General features: G+C 40.2%; 1 protein-coding gene and 1 long non-coding RNA gene across 2 annotated transcripts; both read right to left on the reverse strand.

The window, feature by feature from the left end:
* Positions 1–725: 725 nt before the first annotated feature.
* On the reverse strand, positions 726–3,607 carry LOC147874535 (uncharacterized). The gene is made up of 2 exons (XR_015534059.1): positions 3,444–3,607; positions 726–1,410 (listed from the first exon to the last, which is right to left on the reverse strand). It is a non-coding gene; the product is annotated as an uncharacterized LOC147874535 (long non-coding RNA).
* A 381-nt stretch (positions 3,608–3,988) lies between these two features.
* On the reverse strand, positions 3,989–15,427 carry LOC147874536 (uncharacterized). The gene is made up of 7 exons (XM_087345377.1): positions 15,381–15,427; positions 15,182–15,267; positions 14,855–15,004; positions 12,896–13,032; positions 12,592–12,712; positions 10,044–10,471; positions 3,989–4,984 (listed from the first exon to the last, which is right to left on the reverse strand). Exons 1-6 carry the CDS (start codon positions 15,425–15,427, stop codon positions 10,194–10,196), a joined length of 819 nt encoding a protein of 272 aa, XP_087201503.1. The 3' UTR covers positions 3,989–4,984; positions 10,044–10,193.
* Positions 15,428–18,245: the final 2,818 nt, after the last annotated feature.

Raw genomic sequence — 18,245 nt, forward strand, 5'->3', positions numbered from 1 at the left:
AGTAGTTGATAACGTCTTCTTTCACTTTTCTTCATTTCTTAAATAGTTCTGATGTTTTAGTTCTTTACGTCGCTGTTCAGAGGCCAAATGTTCTTGGTCAGACGAATGTCCGTAGCAAGAGATACACGCTCCGTCCGCCTTACCACCGGGAAAGCGTCTCGGCTACCCAGTGGATTGACATCAGAGCCAATCTGCGAGCTGTGGAGAGGAGAGTCATCCAGTTTCTACACAGTCAATGTACTCAGTGTGTACCAGAGGACGAGTGAAAAGAAGCTAGTTCCTGGAACCATCACATGAGGGCGGAGTGGGGGGGGGGGAGGTAGGTCCTTGCCGTACAAATCTACTAATTCCAAGCTTAAAGTTTATATATACAGTGCATTCCGGTTAACTGGGACACATCGGGACTAGAACACTTTGGCCCAATTAAGCGGCGGCCCCAATTATGCGAAGTCCCACGTAAAGAGTTACAAAGGTTTGTTCTTTTAGATTTAAGATTAGTCCCAAATAAACGTCCACCCCGATTAATCGATGACCCAATTAACCGGAATCTACTGTGTATATAATTTGTTGTTCTTTTTCCCCACAATCACGATAATTCTGAAACTGTGCTGCAGTTCTCTAAACACAATGAATGCAGATTACGTGGCTAAAATTTTCTGAAGGCTATTTGGTAATTTCACAATGAAAAGCAAATTTACACTTTTCCCATTTTCAGACAGAAATGAGCACAGCTTTGTTACTAATAAACTCCAGAAAGGAGAAACCTTCTTGACAAGTTTACAGTCGCTCACCTGGTCAAGAACCCGGAGATTCACAAAATGCTGTCAGTGGTTCGTATACTGAGCCAGATGAATCCAATGCGCACCCACGCGCCATTTCTTCAAAAAATATTTGTGCCTGTGTCTTTGGAAGAAGTTGTTCCGTCCAAAATGTTGTATGTATTTGTGGTTTCTCCTGTGCTCCGCTCATCTCGACCTCCTTCGCTGGATGACCCTCGTAATATCTGGGGCGCATTATGAAGGACCTCATAATAAAATCTTTTGAGCATTCTACTTTCTTTTTTTTAGTACTTTCCAGAATCTTCTCGAAATTGTAATTTAAAACGACGTCTCAGTGACGAATTTATTCCCGTCCTCAGCCATGAGGAACAGTTTACATGTTTTTCGCCCTTCATAGTACGTTGTACCTGAGGACGGAAGCATTCCAGCCCTGGAAACGTTATTTTAATTAATTGACGTCCAAGACGCCTGTCATTTAATAAAGCACGAGTCAGAAACCTCCGGACTTCGTCTTCTCCTCAGGAAGTTTCTTCTTCATTTGATAAAGATACTTCAGTGAAATTTGTACCGGTTTCTTCTGGTCAATGCTTGTGTTTAATCCCTCGCATGTTGAACTCTGACCAAACAGTGCCTACAACAAGGTTAGGATTTAGATATATAAGGGTTTCAGTACTCCTTAGTACCAACTGGAACCCCTTACTGAAGGCGATGAACTGTGTCTTGTGACATCACCTTTCACACTGGAAGAAATTTAATTTTTCCTACATTCTATAATAATAGTAATGATAATACTGGGTTTAACTTCCAAATATTTCTATTATTTTAATGGTTGTGACATTTATTCCTTATTATTCTTCTCCTTTGCCACTTTTATAGGATAACTTGTCCAGTTGAGCCTGAACTAAATTGTGTATATTTGTTAGTTAAGAATATGATTGATGTTAAAATGCTTGACTAATTATAGGTTACCACTGCCATAGAATCAACAAATAGAATGGTGAGTGCGGACCATTTCTGATTTTTTAAACTTATAAATACTGTGTAGATAGTCACTGATAACCATGGTAGCTTGTTGAATAATTGAACTGGTTGAATTGGACGGCTGGGACCAAATCCCAGTGGACAAATTTCAGTTTTGTGTTTTCAGCGTGTCCAAACATCTCTAGAGCCAAAGCAGGTCTTTTGTCCAGAGCAAGCAAGGAGATGGCTGTAGTCTGGTAGAAGTTCACTGACATTTTAGTTACTTGCTGTCTCCCATCATGAGGGTGTTCAGTAACCCTGATGATGGAGACAGCAAGTACATCTAAAAATACTGATAAACGTCTACCAGACTACACAGTTTCACAACCCAGAAAACTGCCGTCCTCACGCCCGCTGTCATGAGTACCTCAAGTCCTACCACTTGCCTTATTTATGTGGAGCTCATCGTTTACTTTCACGTTAAATATTATGGTTGATCCTCGTGGAGAGACTTGCACTTTGTTGCTTAGGCAGGCAGAATTCAGAGCAATCAGAATATGTAACCCTCTTGAGAAGTGTGTCTTCAGGCTGTGAGGTTACCATGATAGGATCAATCTGTTTCACACGGAATGTCAGAGGTGTTATGAGTGAGCTGGTCCAACTGAAGATGCCTGATTCATTTTCTTTGCATTAAGGAGAAAAATGCAACTTCAGTGACTGTAATATATACCCACTGAAAATTAGTGTGACTGTTGGTTTCCACCTGCTCAACTGTTATTAAGTTATAACCTGTCGCTGAATGTAACATTTCTTTACCTAATGTCGCTGTTAAGTGGTTACCACTGTGTTTGGGAAGTTCTGAGTTCAAATCTTGAAGTTTTTCATGGTTGTGTTCAGTCCCTCTGGGCGAATGTGGGGATAGTATTTGAAGTAAACTGTGACCACTTCCTTCCATGTCCCTCCCACTTTAGAAACCATTGTAGCATTTGATGCTGCATAGTTAGAGCTATCGAAAGTGTCTTCAAGTAAACTGGAAATAAATAATGAATATTTCTGTGTGTGTGAAGATTTCCCCCTTCATATCTTTATCATTGCAGGTGACCGCTTGAAGATGGCACTTTTAGACAATATTAATTTCGTGCATTTCTGTTACTTTCTGCCATGATGACGTTCAGTCCCACATGATGTTGGTCGGTGCAGAAACCCTGTATTTGTTAAATTTGTTTTAACGAATGCTGTCTGCGTAAAATCTGCATTCGCTGTAAATATGATAACTAGCAAACCACTGCAAACTGGAAAAATACATGTAAAGTTTGCCCGGCTATATGCTTAGGACAAAAATATTCCTATAAATTCTACATGCAGTAATATTTCTTGGTAAACATTTATAATATTGCAATGATGCAGAACTGTGTATGACAGATTTGAAGACATACCAGTAGGTGAAAATACGTACTTGTATCATATATCGTTGCAACGCTTATGTGGTCAATAGTTTAGCAGTATATGAAGGTGATACTGAAACTGTTTGACGTGGTATGTACTGCAGTTTTGCAGCCTTATCTCGAATTCTGATCCGAATAAGGATTATATATTATTCTATCATTTGTATTTTATGTTGTGTTGGAACAGGCATTCACATTAACCACGAAAGAAACTAAATATGTTGTTGGAGCCGAAGGCTGTTCGCTGTATATTACTTACCCAACTCCGCAAAAATTCTGTGCGCCAGTTGGATTTAATGGTCCACATGATGGTATGAGCACTGTTCTTTTTGTGATACACTTAGTTTTTCTGTCGAGTTCTTTCTTCCACAGTTTTCTTCGAAAAATTTTGCAAACCGTTTTGCTCACATTTCAACACTTGCAGCTGTTACTAACATTTGGCTGTTGCGCAATCCCTGGCACCAATCGATACATGTATCGATTGTGAGTCGAGTTTTAGTAACGACGTATTCGCTATATCCGACAGATGTCGCAAGTGTGTAGCACTCGATTGTATTGATTGGTATAAAACATTGTGTTTGGACTTTGAACTGTGTGTGCGCCTTGGATCTAATTAAACATTTTATGTATGCTGTACACAATTAATAACAATAATTGACATCATCTGCAAAACTGAGTGGAGACAGTCCAAAAAAAGAAAAATGTGTTACATAACCTCAAAAAAGTCTGTATAATTCAAAGAAAGACACCCAAGTATTTCAGTAAGCTTTGCAGTATATTCTTGTGTGTGTGTGTATTGTTCATCAGGACATGAGTTCATGAAATGACAAGTATGTGTACAATACTTAGAATGAGAATTGTATGTATGGTGCATAGACATTGAAAGTACTAATTCTAATTGAACTTGTTGATGATATGACAATAGAGTACAAACAGTACATAATAACAGACCAACTCGATGACAATGGGTCCCAGGCTCATTGAAAATTTTACTTTTTTTAAGTTGTTATACTTTTTTGTATCAAGCCATGAGAACTGTAAATGCAGATCTACAAGTCATCAACTTCAAATACCTCATACTCTGTTAAATTACTACATCAGAAACATACACATCATTCGATTACATGCATACATTTTTATTTAATTGCATGGATCTCTAAGTTAGTTGGATGGTAGTAGGATGTGTAATAAGTCTGAATAATACAAGTACAATTCATACAGTTATAAAGATATGACATAGTATCAGGGTTTACATAAAATACAAATACATCCACCCATTACATTCTTTTGATAAATTATACTACCCATTATAATATATTATGACCAGAAAACTTTAAGGAATTATTTGTAATGTATTAATAACTGTACATAGTTATGCAGTTGCAATACCAGGAACTCAAACTTATCATGTTTTAACCCATTAAACTCCAGAGAGGTCACTACAGCTGTTTCTTTTCTGTCCACATTGATTACAACACCAAATAACAGGTGTCAGAAGTTAAACAGCACAGATATATATTGCCTGTGATTATGATGGTTTTTGATGGTTGGTTGTTCAAGAAAAACAAAAATGTTCTGTGAAAAATTTATGCAGCCTCCTTGACCACTTTCTGTTTTTTCTTATGATCAAAATTCTGTATCAAGATGATGTCCCTGAATAGGACCAATAAAGGTACAGGGATACAGAAGATGTCCAGAGATAGAAGGTAAGGATCTTCATAGTACAGAAAGACGAAGACAATAACACCGGTCTCTTGCCAACAGCCGCCAATTCTTTTTGAGACTAATACACCGTGTTACCTGTGGATAAGAACGTACGAGAATGTTCGAATGTTAGAATAAGAAGCTGAAATAATTATTCACTATTTAAAATTGTATTTAAGCTTCTAATATAATAGAAAAATGTATGCATTCAAATCCAGATATAAGATAATAATGCAAAATTATTACCACAAAACTTGGCGAGACAGGTGAGGGGAGGGGGAGGGAAATAGGTGAGAACAGACAACAGTGGAGCCAATGTGGGATCTTTAGACAGAATACAAATTGAGGAATGAGGACAGGAAAAAGAAATAAGAAAATGAAACATAAGTTAAAATGTATAATAACAATAATCGACACTTGCAATAACAGCTCTTGTAAGTGCCATCAGGACATCAACATTAAAAATCACATAAGACATGTGGCAGAGGTTTTCTATGGTCTTCGGGGAGTGGATTTCAAGACCACAACAGGCACAGGCCGTCCTCCTGTTCGTAAGACGTAGCTTCAACTCAGCATCCCCTCTGATCATTTGGCCCAAGTTTCTACTGAGCTACCAAGTATTTATTTAGATTTACCCAAAACCGCTCATCAGAACGTCCTTTTAACTCAATGTGGGTAAAACACAAACTGCACAGAAAACATATTTTAAACATCTCTAAATATTTTAGCAGCCAAAAAAATTTGGTAATTATCCACCTTGAATATTTCATCTCCCAGGTCCCAACTAATGAGTACAAAGCCACTGCTCCATCTTATTTACTTGTTCTGCAAAATTGGGAGGAATTGGAGATAGAGCAGACCTCACATCGTATTCGGGGTTCAGCAAACAGTTTCGTTTTGTGCCCTTTATGAAGGCAAAAGCGGAAATTCCCACTTCACACATGCAGGTGCTCGGAAACTGCAATGATTGCATCGCGGCCTCCCCAGATACCACAGGATATTCATCGCGAATTGTTAACCAGAAAGACTCCAAATGATCCTTTTTTCATCAAATAACATTTTTCACTGACTGCTTGACTCAAGCTCCATCATTTGCTCTGCAAAACCATTAACACTATCGGCAATTTCAGTCAAGTCACACAGAAATGGGTTTACAATCTACTGATAAACAGAGCTTTCTAGTTCAGGAAAGTATTCCTTGAAAAGCAAAGATAGTTTTGTTAAGTGGATGATCGCGGCAAAAATGATTGAATCTAATAAGAAGCATATGGCGTATTTATTAAATAACAAATAAATAATACTTGTAAGATTTGAGGAGAATTGGAATTGATTGGAGATTTAGAAGACTAATCGAAAACCTGTACATTCAGCAAAAAGTCAAAGTGAGACTGGACTCAGGAGACACCAACAGCATTGAGATAGGTAGAGGTGTAAGACAGGGATGCTGCTTATCACCAATTCTTTTTAACCTGTACGGGGAATGGCTTGCCAAGGAAGCTCTGGAGACTTCAAAATTGGAGGAAGAGTGATAAAGACTGTAAAGTATGCAGACGACTTAATAGTATTGGCGAAGGAAGAGGAGGAATTACAGAACATGATGGACAAGTTAGTGGAAACAGGTAGAGAGTATGGAATGGAAATCAACATTGAAAAATCAAAGGTAATGAGGATAGCACCGAGAGCAGAACCATTGAACGTTGTAATTGGAAACCAACAGATGGAGAATGTGGAGCATTTCAAGTACTTGGGAAGCATAGTCACGACGGACACTCTATGCACCAAGGAAGTAAAAGCAAGGATACCCATGGCCAAGGCAGCTTTCGTCAAGAAGAGGATACTTCTCACTAGCAAGTTGAGCTTGGAGATGAAGAAGAAACTAGTGAAGTGTTACGTATGGAGCAGAGACTTGGACACTCAGGAAGAAGGAACAGAAATACCTGGAGAGTTTTGAAATGTGGTGTTGGTGAAGGATAGAGAAGATCAGGTGGACGGATCGAGTGACCAACGAAGAAGTATTGAGGAGAGTCAACGAGCAAAGAAACATTCTGCAGGCGATTACACGAAGGAACGTTAACTGGATGGGACATATTATGAGAAGGAATGGATTACTGAGTGATATCATCGAAGACCAGGTTGAAGGAAAGCGAGGACTGGAAAGAAGACTGATACAGCTAACCGACGATCTGAAGCAAGGAAAGAAGATGACGTTCCAGGAGTTAAAACGAGAAGCTGAAATAGGGAAAACTGGAGAGCTCTGTTTGGGCAGAGCAATGGACCTGTCGTAAGACAGAACACTGAATAAATAAAATACTAAATAAGATTTGAGGTTTTTAAAGCGGTGAGTGTGAAGATTTCTGTCTTTTGGGTTGTTGCTCTGTGTAGTTTGGTCGATGTTTACCAACGTTTCGGAGGTCATACTGACTCCGTCATCAGGGCGATGAATATGCCAATAGGGCCAACCAACCAACCAACCAACCAAAAAGCTAACTAAGGGCGGAGTCCTGCGCAAGCGCAAGACATCGTCTCTTCATAGGTAACACAATTCCTGCGTACGAAACGTATTGCTGGAAATGGTAAACAGAGCCTTAAATGGAAACGGAAATTTTGCTAACGCTAACGGGGTTCTGTCGTGGCTGGAGCCTCGACCATTCAAAGTAGGGTCTGTTGCTGCTGATGGGAGGTTATCCCATCAGAAAACTTGTCCAAAGAATTTGGTTGGTTGGTTGGTTGTTTCTCTGGGGTTTGAACCCAGAGAGGGACGGGCCGTTTCGGCTGAAGGTCTCTGCGGCTTGGGGAGAGATTACTTCAGCTGAGGGCCTCCGTGATAGAGGGTGGTGGGCCGTGCCCCTATTAAATTATACCCTGGCATTCACCTTACAACTGAGGAAAAGCACTGAAAACAACAGTCAAGTTAGCCGAGTGGTATGACCACTCGTTGCGCCAACTTGGCCGTCTCTTGGGGACAGCCTCGGCTGGCCTGTTGAACATCAGTCCCCCTCGGTTGCCCTTGGGTGACCTCTGACAGCCCTTGATCGGCACGACTGCCTCCCGAGTTGCCGGACTAAGGGGTTCCCCACACCAGCTAACTTCGATTCAAATTTCTCAGTCAGTGCTCTGATGTGGTCGGCAAAGAGCGGGATCCCCAAATCCTCGCGTATTTGCCTGTTACTAACGTAACGTTGGTTGGTTGGCCCTAATGGCATATTCATCGCCCTGATGATGGAGGCAGCAAGGACCTCTGAAACGTTGGTAAACATCGACCAGACTACACAGCGCAACAACCCAGAAGACAGAAATATTCACACTCATCGCCCTGATGATGGAGGCAGTATTACCTCCGAAACGTTGGTAAACATCGACCAGACTATACAGCGCAACAACCCAGAAGACAGAAAGCTTCATACTCATCACCCTGATGATGGAGGCAGTATGACTTCTGAAACGTTGGTAAACATCGACCAGACTACACAGTGCAACAACCCAGAAGACAGAAATTTTCATACTCATCGCCCTGATGATGGAGGCAGTATGACCTCTGAAACGTTGGTAAACATCGACCAGACTACACAGCGCAACAACCCAGAAGACAGATATCTTCATACTCATCGCCCTGATGATGGAGGCAGTATGACCTCCGAAATGTTGGTAAACATCGACCAGACTACACAGCGCAACAACCCAGAAGACAGAAATGTTCATACTCACCGCTGTGAAAACGTCAAATCTTACAAGTATTATTTATTTGTTATTTAATAAATACGCCATATGCTTCTTATTAGATTCAATCATTTTTGCCGCGATCACCCACTTAACAAAACTATCTTTGCTTTTCAAGGAATACTTTCCTGAACTAGAAAGCTCTGTGTATCGTTAGATTGTAAACCCATTTCTGTGTGACTTGACTGAAATTGCCGATAGTGTTAATGGTTTTGCAGAGCAAATGATGGAGCTTGAGTCAAGCAGTCAGTGAAAAATGTTATTTGATGAAAAAAGGATCATTTGGAGTCTTTCTGGTTAACAATTCGCGATGAATGTCCTGTGGTATCTGGGGAGGCCGCGATGCAATCATTACAGTTTCCGAGCACCTGCATGTGTGAAGTGGGAATTTCCGCTTTTGCCTTCATAAAGGGCACAAAACGAAACTGTTTGCTGAACCCTGAATACGATGTGAGGTCTGCTCTGTCTCCAATTCCTCCCAATTTTGCAGAACAAGTAAATAAGATGGAGCAGTGGCTTTGTACTCATTAGTTGGGACCTGGGAGATGAAATATTCAAGGTGGATAATTACCAAATTTTTTGTGGCTGCTAAAATATTTAGAGGTGTTTAAAATATGTTTTCTGTGCAGTTTGTGTTTTACACACATTGAGTTAAAAGGACGTTCTGATGAGCGGTTTTGGGTAATGAAGGAAAAAGTTTGGGAATCAGTGCCCTAACAATACTAGCCAGAAAGACGGCCTCTACCTGAACCAATTATGGAAGTCTCTTGTAGACTGCCCGAAAGAACGACGGAAGCCTCTGACACAGTGGCAGTGATGTCGTAATTTGATTCTAGGACAATCATATCATTCGTTTCTTCCGGTTTTCTTTCTAGACGTTCTACGGAATGTAGGGTCGCTTCTACGAAGACGAATTCCAAAATTGTAAAGAGAAACAAAGGAATAAGATAATGGAGAATAAGAGAACGCAAGTGGATGTTACCAAGCAAGTAATATCCACAAATGTACATTTCTCAGTAACCACTTTGACTATTATAGAAATTACCTGCTTGCATTGAAACCAAAGGTCCATTGTCATATTCACAAAATACTGCCATTGTGTCCTGTCATGAGTAACTTAAATCTATTCCACAGCCTCAAGTCATATTTCTTTAAAATATAATATTATCTTCCAAATTAAACTTCTGTTTCTGAAGTAAGAAGTTCTTCACCAGAGATTACATGGACAGAATTTGGTACGATTTTATCAAATTTTCTATGTCTACATGCCCTATCAATCTCATATTTGATCTAATCACCCTAATACTACTTGGTAAAAAGTACAACTTATTTCGGCAATTTATTCTCAAACACTCGAAAGTGAATAATAAAACCAAATCATATCACACATTCAGGAGTAGAATAGTGCAACAAATGCTTTTGTATAAGCAGTACTTACATATAAGAAGGATGGAATCTTTATAATAGTCGAAGGCTGTCCAAAGGCTGACATGACCTGCTTCATGAAGCATGTCCGAGATACAAGAGCATCTCGCAGCAGAAAAATCAAGTAAACCATCACACCTTCTCGCACCCATTTCATGTCGCCCTAGTAAACAAACGTATCATATAAGTGAGAATTCATCTCTTCCTGACAGCAAGTATTAAGATGGATGTCTCTCGGGTTGTTGTGAGGTATAGACTGGTATAACTTTACTAAGGTTTGAGATATGCTGATGATGGAGGCAACAAGGGCCTCTGAAACGCCATTGGGCACATTACTCACCGTGAATATTCCATGCAGCAAAATAAATCCTGCCAGGGTTCTCAAAGTGATATACAGCAAAGCGATATACAGCAAACACACATCCTGCTCCAAATTCAGGACTGAAACAAAGTTAGTTAGTTAGTTAGTTATTTCCTGTTACTCCTAGTGGAGCATAGGGCAGCAGTAAAGACCTTCCATCTAGTTCTGTTGACAGCCAAGCGTTTCATTTCACTCCAAGTTTTACCAGCTTCCATAGCCTCTTCTTCCACCGTTCTCTTCCATGTCTACCTCGGACGGCCCGGTCTCCGTGTTCCCTGCGGATTCCAGTCCAGTGCTGTCTTTTCAACTGCTCCAGGTTGCTTGCGCAATGTGTGGCCAATCCACCTCCACTTTCTTTCCTTAATTTGCTCGTCAATCGGTGGTTGATTTGTTATCTCCCACAGGACATCATTTGATATTATATCCGGCCACCTCACATTTATAATTTGTCGCAAACACCGGTTGGTGAAGACTTGTAACCGGTTAACAATAGCTTTTGTAACCTTCCATGTTTCACAGCTATAGAGGAGAACTGACTTCACATTGCTATTGAACAGTCTAAGCTTGGTTCGTCTCGAGATGTTCTTGTTTCGCCAAACGGGATACAGTTGAACGAAGGCTCCATTTGCCTTCCGGATCCGATTCTTTACATCCTCTTCTGCCCCTCCATCTTTCCTGACCATACTGCCTAGATATACAAAGGAGTCCACTTGTTCCACTTCCTCTCCAAGCACTGTTAGTTTTGTCTCATTTTCAGATCGAATTCTCATCTCCTTTGTCTTTTGGATGTTGATCTTTAACCCTGCAATCTCTGCTTCCTTTTGCAATCTTGCTAGCTTTGTGTCCATATCCTGAAAACTTTGCGAGAGCAGACAGATATCATCTGCATAATCGAGGTCTTCGAGCCTATCATGTATTCCCCATTGAATACCTCTTCTGCCACCTTCAACAACTTTCTTCATTACTCTATCCAAAACCAGCAAGAATAAGGTAGGTGACAAGATACATCCCTGCCTCACCCCAGCATTTGTTTGGATAGGTTCAGTGAGTTTTCCATTGTGCAAGACTCTGCATTCATATGCTTCATACATCTCTTTCATGATATTGGTAATCTTTTATGGTATTCCATATTATTCCACAGTATTCCACATCACTCTCCTATTGACCGAATCAAACGCTTTCTCAAAATCGATAAACGTAAGGTAGAGAGTACTCCTCCATTCTGCACTCTGCTCTAGTATTATACGGAGTGTGTTGATAAGATCGACACAACTTCGAAGTTTTCTGAACCCTGCCTGCTCTTTCCTTAGTTTTTCTTCCACGGATTCTTTAATTCGATTTAGGATTATTCTTGAGAGCACTTTACTCGGTACTGACATGAGAGTTATGCCCCGCCAATTATTACAATTGGTAATATCCCCTCTCTTTGGTAACTTGACAATCAGGCCCTGTTTCCAGTCCTTTGGTAGTTTCTCTTCTGTCCATATCTTCTCAAGCAGTGGGTGAAGTAGATTCACAGTGGTGTCAATGTCTACTTTAAGCACCTCAGGTGTAATATTATCCATTCCTGGAGCCTTTCCATTATTTATCTGTTTGAGGGCTACTTTGATTTCAGACTTTGTTGGAACATTTATACCGATTTTACAATTTACGCTAAAATAATGTTAATGACCAAAATTTGTTTGTTTACTTCTACCACTTTAGCCTGTGTCCTACTTGACTAGTGTCGTAAAGTTGCATGTCTGTATCAAAGGAACGCACATCTAATGCGAGTTTAAATCTCATCACAAAACCGATTACGAGAAGAGCAGAATCACAAATAGTACTGAGGAGTTTTTTAAAAATTCTGTAAGGAGAAATTTGGATGGTTTTTTTACTCAAGAAGTTAACTGAACAAAATATCGAAGTCTGACCGCAGACAATTTTATGTAATATATTATAATTAATAATTCTCGAATGAAGTGACCTTTTTGGTTATACTTATTTTTGAAACAGCGCAGACCTACTACTTTTTATTAACATCGCTGTAACTGGATCAATGAATTATGGTCTCTCGATACGTCGCACCCACAAGCATTATGAAAACATACAAATTTCAACCAAAACGAACGGCTGGGTGGCGAGATTTCAATTGAGACAGAGACTTCATCGCTCTCACAAGCCAGATAACAACTGGCCTTTGGCATAATGCAGTACGTACCTGGGTGCGGGCCGAAAAACTTCTCCCATAAAGATAATTGCCTGCCTGGGCTTACAATGCTGCCATCCGAAAGAAAAATCAATTCCCTGTGCCCAGCTGATAACTGATAGATAGTTTTCCCCTGCACACCAAGAACATAGAGATGCTTAATTAGAAAAAAATAATATTCGAAACAGTTATGATAATGGTATTTTAATTATGTAATTTTGAATTTGTAATAACTGAAAACAAACACTATCTCCGTTATTTGAGTTCCCTCCAATCAAAGAATGTATAATTAAGCAAAAATAGAACAAACACGTACCAGAGTCAAAACAGCAAAGAAAATTGCCTGAAATCTGCAGAAATTGACTTCATTTGTATTTGAATCCGTCTTTTTGGGTTTTCTTTCTAGACGTTCTACAAACAGACTGGTCATGTATCCGTAGGCGAATTCCAAAACTGCAAAGAGAAACAAAGGAATAAGATAATGGAAAATAATATCCACAAATGTACATATCTCAGTAACCACTTTGACTACGAGGCGCGTCCACAAAGTAAGTTTCCCACTCGTCCCACAGCTAGCAAACCTTATATTGCGCGAAGCGACTGTGCGTACGTGATAGATCAATGACGTAGCATGGCGCATGCACTAACGGTACTTCCCGCGTTCTCAGAGTAGCATCGTTGCAGCTGTTTAAGTTGGAGGTTCTTATTCCAGCTCCCGCCGACTGTGAAGTGCGGTCAGTGATAAAGTTTTTGAATGCACAGAGCATAGCGCCGATCGAAATTCATCGTCAGCTGTGCCGGGTCTATGGGCCTAACGTCATGAGCATGGAGATGGTGCGTCGCTGGTGCAGACAATTTTCAGCAGGTCGACAAAGTGTGCATGATGAGAAGCGCAGTGGGAGGCCATCCATCCCTACAGACGACCTTGTGGAGCTTGTGCGGGAAAGCATTATGGATAATCGTCGCTTCGCAATTACGGAACTCAGCAGTCATTTCCCGCAGATTTCCCGCTCCTTGTTGCACGAAATTGTCACGGAGCACCTGTTTTTCAGGAAATTGTGCGCCAGGTGGGTGCCGAAGCAACTGACACCAGAACACAAAACAAAACGCATGGAGTCAGCATTGACATTTCTGCAGCGGTACCATGATGACGGAGACGAGTTTCTGCACCCTCATCACGGGTGATGAAACGTGGATTGCACACATTACCATAGAAACTAAGCAGCAGTCAATGCATTGGCGTCACAGTGGATCTCCCTGTAAGACGAAATTCAAGCAGACGTTGTCGGCGCGGAAAGTGATGTGCACGGTGTTCTGGGACAGACGGGGCGTTCTCCACGTCGACTTCCTGACCAGAGGTGAGACGGTGAATGCTGAGCGTTACTGCGAAACACTGCAGAAATTGCGACGGGCCATTCAGAACAAGCGACGCGGGATGCTTAGTGCCGGTATTGTCTTCCTGCACGATAGCGCTAGGCCGCACACGGCTCGACAGACAGAAAGTCTCCTGCAGGAGTTCAGCAGGGAGGTGTTTAATCATTCACCCTACAGCCCGGACCTCGCTCCCAGTGATTTCCATCTTTTCCTACACCTCAAGAAATTCCTGTCCGGTCAGCGTCAGCGTTTTGAGAATGACAGAGAGGCGGAGATGGTTGTCTCACAGTGGTTCCAATCCCAGGCGGCAGACTTCTACGACACAGGTATTCAAAAGCTGGTCCCACGGTATGACAAATGTCTCAATTCCGGTGGCGAATATGTTGAAAAATAGCTGGAAACTTGCTGTATCTGTTGCAATAAATATTTCCATGAAATTATGTTTTGTTTCTGTAAACGGCCCCAGGGAAACTTACTTTGTGGACGACCCTCGTATTATAGAAATTACCTGCTTGCATCGAAACCAAAGGTCCATTGTCATATTCACAAAATACTGCCATTGTGTCCTGTCATGAGTAACTTAAATCTATTCCACAGCCTCAAGCCATATTTCTTTAAAATATAATATTATTTTCCAAATTAAACTTTTGTTTCTAAAGTAAGAAGTCCTTCACCAGAGATTACATGGACAGAATTTGGTACGACTTTATCAAATTTTCTATGTCTACATGCCCTACCAATCTCATATTTGATCTAATCACCCTAATACTGCTTGGTAAAAAGTACAACTTATTTCGGCAATTTATTCTCAAACACTCGAAAGTGAATAATAAAACCAAATCATATCACACATTCAGGAGTAGAATAGTGCAACAAATGTTTTTGTATGAGCAGTACTTACATATAAGAAGGATGGAATCTTTATAATAGTTGAAGGCTGTCCAAAGGCTGACATGACCTGCTTCATGAAGCATGTCCGAGATACAAGAGCATCTCGCAGCAGAAAAATCAAGTAAACCATCACACCTTGTCGCACCCATTTCATGTCGCCCTAGTAAACAAACATATCATATAAGTGAGAATTCATCTTTTCCTGACAGCAAGTATTAAGATGGATGTCTCTTGGGTTGTTGTGAGGTATAGAATGGTAGAACTTTACTAAGGTTTGAGATATGCTGATGATGGAGGCAACAAGGGCCCCTGAAACGCCATTGGGCACATTACTCACCGTGAATATTCCATACAGCATCATAAATCCTGTCAGGATTCCCAAAGCGACATACAGCAAACACACATCCTGCACCATCTCCATTACTGAAACAAAAAAAGCTCGATTATAGAGTTTACACAGACAGCAATTTACGCTAAAATAATGTTAATGACCAAAATTTGTTTGTTTACTTCTACCACTTTAGCCTGTGTCCTACTTGACTAGTGTCGTAAAGTTGCATGTCTGTATCAAAGGAACGCACATCTAATGCGAGTTTAAATCTCATCACAAAACCGATTACGAGAAGAGCAGAATCACAAATAGTACTGATGAGTTTTTTAAAACTCTATAAGGAGAAATTTGGATGGTTTTTTTACTCAAGAAGTTAACTGAACAAAATATCGAAGTCTGACCGCAGACAATTTTATGTAATATATTATAATTAATAATTCTCGAATGAAGTGACCTTTTTGGTTATACTCATTTTTGAAACAGCGCAGACCTACTACTTTTTATTAACATCGCTGTAACTGGATGAATGAATTATGGTCTCTCGATACGTCACACCCACAAGCATTATGAAAACATACAAATTTCAACCAAAACGAACGGCTGGGTGGCGAGATTTCAATTGAGACAGAGACTTCATCGCTCTCACAAGCCAAGTAACAACTGGCCTTTGGAACGATGAAGTACGTACCTGGGTGCGGGCCGAAAAACTTCTCCCATAAAGATAATTGCCTGCCTGGTCTTACAGTGCTGCCATCGGAGAGAAAAATCAATTCCCTGTGCCCAGCTGATAACTGATAGATGGTTTTCCACTGCACACCAAGAACATAGAGATGCTTAATTAGAAAAAAATAATATTCGAAATAGTTATGATAATGGTATTTTAATTATGTAATTTTAAATTTGTAATTACTAAAAACAAACACTATCTCCGTTATTTGAGTTCCCTCCAATCAAAGAAAGCAAAAATAGAACAAACACGTACCACGGTCAAAACAGCAAAGCAAATTGCCAGAAGTCTGCAGAAGTTCACTTGTGTGAAATGCGGCCTCATCTGAAAAAGAAGAGTGTTTCATTTAGATACAATGTCTTATTTGCGGTAAATGAGTTTACAGCGCATACATTTACAAATATTTTTGTATGGAGGCGATTACTTAATTATAATATAGTTATATCCACAACTAGACGCACCAATATAATCTAATATTTTGAAATGTTTATTTAAATTACGTCACGCCTTTACAATATGCACGGTATGCTGTATTGAACGAATTAATTATTACATTAAACATGAAAAAGTATAGAAATCAAAGTGAAAGTTGCTGGGTTGACTCCTACGAACATACGCATAATCTCCGCAGAACACCGAGAGCGAAATTCCTTAGACTAAACACACACGTAATTTCAAACCTACTAACCAACTAACTAAGTAACTAGAAGGTTCATCACCGAATCAACCAAAGCCCTGTCCTGGGCCAACAAAATTCAGTCTCCTTCAACTCCTATCTCCCATAGATCCCGCCTGAGATTATCCTTCCATCTACGTCTAGGTCTCCCCAGAGGTCTCTTCCCCTCAGGCTTCCCAAATACTGGACCCAACCAACCAGATGGCTTGCGGTACCCGAAGGTTCATCACCGAATTAACCAAAGCCCTCCACCGGACCCTGTCCTGGGCCAACAGAATCCAGTCTCCTTCAACTCCTATCTCCCATAGATCCCGCCTGACATTATCCTCCCGTCTACGTCTAGGTCTCTCCAGCGGTCTCTTCCCCTCAGGTGTCCCAAATAGTGGACCCAACCAACCAGATGGCTTACCGAACCCGAAGGTTCATCACCGAATTAACCAAAGCCCTCCACCGGACCCTGTCCTAAGCCAACAAAATCCAGTCTCCTTCAACTCCTTTCTCCCATAGATCCCGCCTGAGATTATCCTCCCATCTACGTCTAGGTCTCCCCAGCGGTCTCTTCCCCTCAGGCTCCTCACCCGACAAGGTGGTGATACCTTCGGGAGGATTTTTAACCTACACGTATATAATTTATTCATAAGCCCACTCAGTATGTTACTTCTTTGATCTCAGGATCCACCAACTTTTCGCTGATGAACTGTCATTAGTTTCACAGAAACGAAGATTGCTTTTGCCTATCATTGATGCACGAATAAAACGTAAATTGTACGGGCTACATTATTTACATTCCTTATAAAGTATTCAGACATGTAACTAGATACTAGTTTGTTCATCTACGGTTTAAACTTACCTTATTTCTGAAGCTTGAATAAATTTCTTGCACGATCTTGTTGCAAAACTGTAAATGAAGACAGTCAAATATGAAATTAACAACACTCGATGGAGAGATTTGAGGGCAGTTTCACAGATTTCTTAATAATTCTTATGTAAGATAAGCACTTGTGATTTTCTAAAACGTTTTTAACAGCACAAAATTGTCTACTCCACGACGCACTTTTTCCACAACCGATTCACAGCAAAGCTCTTTCCGTAATAACGAAAGCGGATTGTTGACGGCAATAATTAAACACAACAATGCAGAGTACACAATGGCGTAACAATTAGATTCTTAGGTAACATAACCATTGTTGTCGGTCCATATTTACACATTGTTGGTAGTTAAAAAATACAAAGATAATTAATATAACTTATAATTAGGTGACATTCAATCATAAATGCAAGAAGTCGATAATTAATAATAAGTACTTTTCCTATAAGAAGAGAATGAATTTAAAAAGTGATAGTGGAACCACGGTTCCGGAGAATTTGACGTAAATACGTCTGTACGGAAAGGAAGTTTATTTATTGGTTTTATTCTAAATATTTCCTTTATACATGCTTTACAATTGAGATAAGTTTGATTAAGACATTGCTTATTTAACCTGAATTAGTTACGCTTAAGATGGGTCTGTGGTAGATGAATGTAATGTAAAGAAATGTAATGTAACTATGTAGGTAACCATTGTTGTTTATTTGTTGATAAACAGATGACGTTTCCAAGGTAACATAACAATGAAGTTACACTTTTTCGTTTCCCTTTTTCGTAACACTTTTTGCCGGATGACACT

The sequence above is a fragment of the Zootermopsis nevadensis genome, unplaced genomic scaffold (genome assembly GCF_977971745.1).
Source record: "Zootermopsis nevadensis isolate Lab colony 2312 unplaced genomic scaffold, Znev_1.0 Znev_ptg000008l, whole genome shotgun sequence".
NCBI classification, from domain to species: domain Eukaryota; kingdom Metazoa; phylum Arthropoda; class Insecta; order Blattodea; family Termopsidae; genus Zootermopsis; species Zootermopsis nevadensis.